Below are 3610 nucleotides of genomic sequence, written 5' to 3'. Positions count from 1 at the left end.
ATACTGCATATAGCAATAAATCACATTAAACATTAAGATTTTCTATTTTTTAAGACAGATTCTCAAACCACTCTGATCATACCCTCTTCCTCCATACTGCATAATAGCAATAAATCACATATTAAACATTAAAATATTCTATTTTTAAAGACAGATTCTGAAACCACTCTGATCATACCCTCCTTCTCCATACTGCATATAGCAATAAACCACATATTAAACATTAAGATCTTCTATTTTTTAAGACAGATTCTCACACCACTCCAATCATACCCTCTTCCTCCAAATCGCAAAATAGCAATATATCAAATATTAAACATTCAGATTTCCTATTCTTTAAGACAGATTCTCAAACCACTCTGATCATACCCTCCTCCTCCAAACTGCATAATAGCAATAAGGAACGTTCATCAATGATGTATTGCGTATGAAACGAATCATTACTCTACACCCGATTCACGCTCAGAAGAGAGTATCGAGACTCTTCATCGTGGTGTGGGAGACACAACTCTTTCGAAACACATTTCCTAGTCAAGAACTATAGAAATGATCCCTGAAAGTATAGTCTTAACCTGCACTCACCAAAACCAGCTCGGGTCGACTCTGACTCTCTGAGTCTCACAGACGGTGGTCAATGGGAGCTCGAGCTCGCTGTACACGAATCAGCGATTAGGAAAGTAACATCTAAAAGACTAGTATTTTCATGATCGTGAATGCATACCAATTTTCTAAATAACACAAATATTGACTTATGTCGGTTCACATACAATAAACACGGCTTCTCTGTTAAAACGAGACATTTCCACATACAAGATGTGCTCACCATTATCATCGATGAGAAAAACAACAATCATAACCACATTCGATTGGAATTAGTAACATTGTTCTTATCGTTCCGGTTATATATATATATATATATATATAATACAAATAATATAAAATACTTTGTTTTTAATGTAATGACAATATAAATAAACGTATATTATTAACAATCATACAGTTACCCATAATGCACGTCAAGCTCAAGAAACAGCGCCTGACAAAAGCAACCAATCAAGAGAGAGCATATGTGTTTCTCAATAAAAATAAATCGAACGTCACATATAAACATTTTAAACGTTCTAACACAAGAATAATGTACATATGAATTTTAAAAATACCAATAAATAAATAAAAAAGCATTTTATTTATTTCAATATGTGTATTCAGGGTTGATACAGTGCTGGTACAGCAATAACAAATGTCCGGAGCGAAACCGCCCACTCTTTATAAAGGTTCCGACAAGAGTGAAAACTGTTCACTCTGTTCAGATTTGTATTCATCCAGGTAATTAAAAAAAATATATTTGCTATAACACAGAAAACAGCACTTGCGTTATTCTGAAGACATTCTTTAAGATAAACGTAATAACCAAATACAGCCAGCAGCACGTTTCAAAATCACGGACGGGGCTCAAAACTTGTAACACTAATGAAAAAGTTATTAGGAAAGTTAATGAAAACATACGTGTTTATGCCATTGTAAATTATTTTATGCCTGTATGTTTTGTTTCTTATTTTGTGTCGAATTCTCGTGTATCTGGAAGTTTCAGGTCAGGGTGTTGGCGTCATTTCTTATGAATTATTTTATTCAATTAGTAATTGTAATCATAATAAATGTAAATCATTCACTTTTTTTTATCTTTATCTTAAAAAGATATTTCTGACCAGATTATCCATTTATTCAAAGTTTTTTTTCTATAAATATGACATTATTAATCATAATAAATGTAAATCATTCACTTTTTTTTATCTTTATCTTAAAAATATATTTCTGACCAGATTATCCATTTATTCAAAGTTTTTTTTCTATAAATATGAAATTACTTTTTCTATAAATTCTATTTAAATATGCACAGATTACATATATGGAGAAATAATATTCTAATGTAAGGACCTATATACAGACTATATTGGGATTATATGTCATGCAGAATCATCGGAGATAATCTTAAACACACTGTGAGAAACTTGCATCATAGGCACACTGAAACAACTTTATTGACTTGTATAATATTATCATGGAATTTCAAGTCTGTATTTGTTAAGTGTTTGAATTACAGTACAGTCTTAAAAAGCATGCTTAGACTTCGATGTTAATTGCCTTGGATGGCAAACCAATCTTGCGCAATCTTTGTACAGCGATACCTGTTCAAAAATAAATCAATTGTGTGAGAAAAATAACAACAATTTTAGATTAAGGCAATGCTTATTATTGGGCTTAATGCTACACGATCTACATAATCTCTTACAAACCCAGTTTCTGATTATGATAATAAAGTGTTACCCTTTTCACACAGTATGATTCTGTACATTTAAACAATCCTGACAATGACAAAATAATAATAATAATAGCTTTGTTTGTAAAATGCAATATAATATAGTATAAATATAATGAATAAAAGGTCATAATGAGTAACTCACCCTGCTTAAAACATTTCCATTACAAATGCATTTAAAAATCTCTTTACCCTTCCAGGACACCCATGTGCAACTTTAAAAAATACAAAAATTGAACTTGTACCAGCTGAAATGCCATCTCCCAGTTTATAAGCAAACAAGATTTAGAGCAGATTACAGAATAAAGTTAGATCACACAGAGCTGTGCAGATTCTAGAACATGCAGTGCAGAGCGCTGATTGCAGGGACACCATCCCAATCCCAAGGTTTCAAAATCAGAAGAAGAAGAGGTAGATTTCATGATGGAACCTCTCTCAAACATTTCCAGAGCAGACAAATCAGTTTCTTTCTGAGAAAGAAAAGACACATCTTGAACACCGTTCACCTGGTGCAAAAGAAAAGGGAAGAGCTAATTAAAACCTTTACCTTACAAATATTCACTCATTAAATCAAGATTTTCCTGTACAATATATAGCAAGGTGTATATATATATATATATATATATATATATATTATATACACACACACACACACATACTTGTATTTGTGGTTTACGGGGACTCTCCATAGGCGTAATGGTTTTTATACCATACAAACTGTATATTCTATTGCCCTACACCAACCCTACACCTAAACCTACCCCACACAGGAAACTGCTGCCAATTTTTTAATTTCATAAAACACCGTTTTGTATGTTTTTTAAGCCTTTTGTATTACGGTCATAAACCATGTTTACGTTGTAGTACCCATGTCATTATACACATTTGTGTCCTCATAAACCATATATACCTGTACACACACACACACACGCACACACACACACACGCACACACACACACACGCACACACACACACACGCACACACACACACACGCACACACACACACACGCACACACACACACACACACACACACACACACACAGAAAAACAAGATAGAATAGAAAAAATAGAAAGCTAGATTGCATATATACACTACCATTAAAAAGTTTGGGGTCAGAAAGATTTTATTTATTATTTTTTAAAGAAATCAATACTTTCATGTAGCAAGGATGCATTAAATGTATCAAAAGTGACGATAAAGACTTAATTTTTGATCAAATAAATGCAGACTTGGTAAACATAAGAGACTTTTTTGAAAAATGTCTTTTCACCTTTTCAATGTGAGTGTGT

The 3610-nt window shown here is 32.5% G+C and overlaps 1 protein-coding gene across 1 annotated transcript in view; it reads right to left on the bottom strand.

Moving 5' to 3' along the window:
- Positions 1–559, bottom strand: part of LOC107702331 (vacuolar protein sorting-associated protein 37A-like) — a 16588-nt gene extending 16029 nt beyond the window's left edge. Inside the window, exon 1 of the mRNA XM_016504612.1 lies at positions 370–559. Coding sequence (XP_016360098.1) covers positions 370–389 — 20 coding nt within the window. The 5' untranslated portion in view covers positions 390–559. The remainder of the gene's footprint in view (positions 1–369) is intronic.
- Between the last annotated feature and the right edge of the window lie 3051 nt (positions 560–3610).

The sequence above is a fragment of the Sinocyclocheilus anshuiensis genome, unplaced genomic scaffold (genome assembly GCF_001515605.1).
Source record: "Sinocyclocheilus anshuiensis isolate Anshui unplaced genomic scaffold, SAMN03320099.WGS_v1.1 scaffold86, whole genome shotgun sequence".
NCBI classification, from domain to species: domain Eukaryota; kingdom Metazoa; phylum Chordata; class Actinopteri; order Cypriniformes; family Cyprinidae; genus Sinocyclocheilus; species Sinocyclocheilus anshuiensis.
Note: the sequence above shows the minus strand (reverse complement) of the source record. Positions and strands in the feature narration are given on the sequence as shown.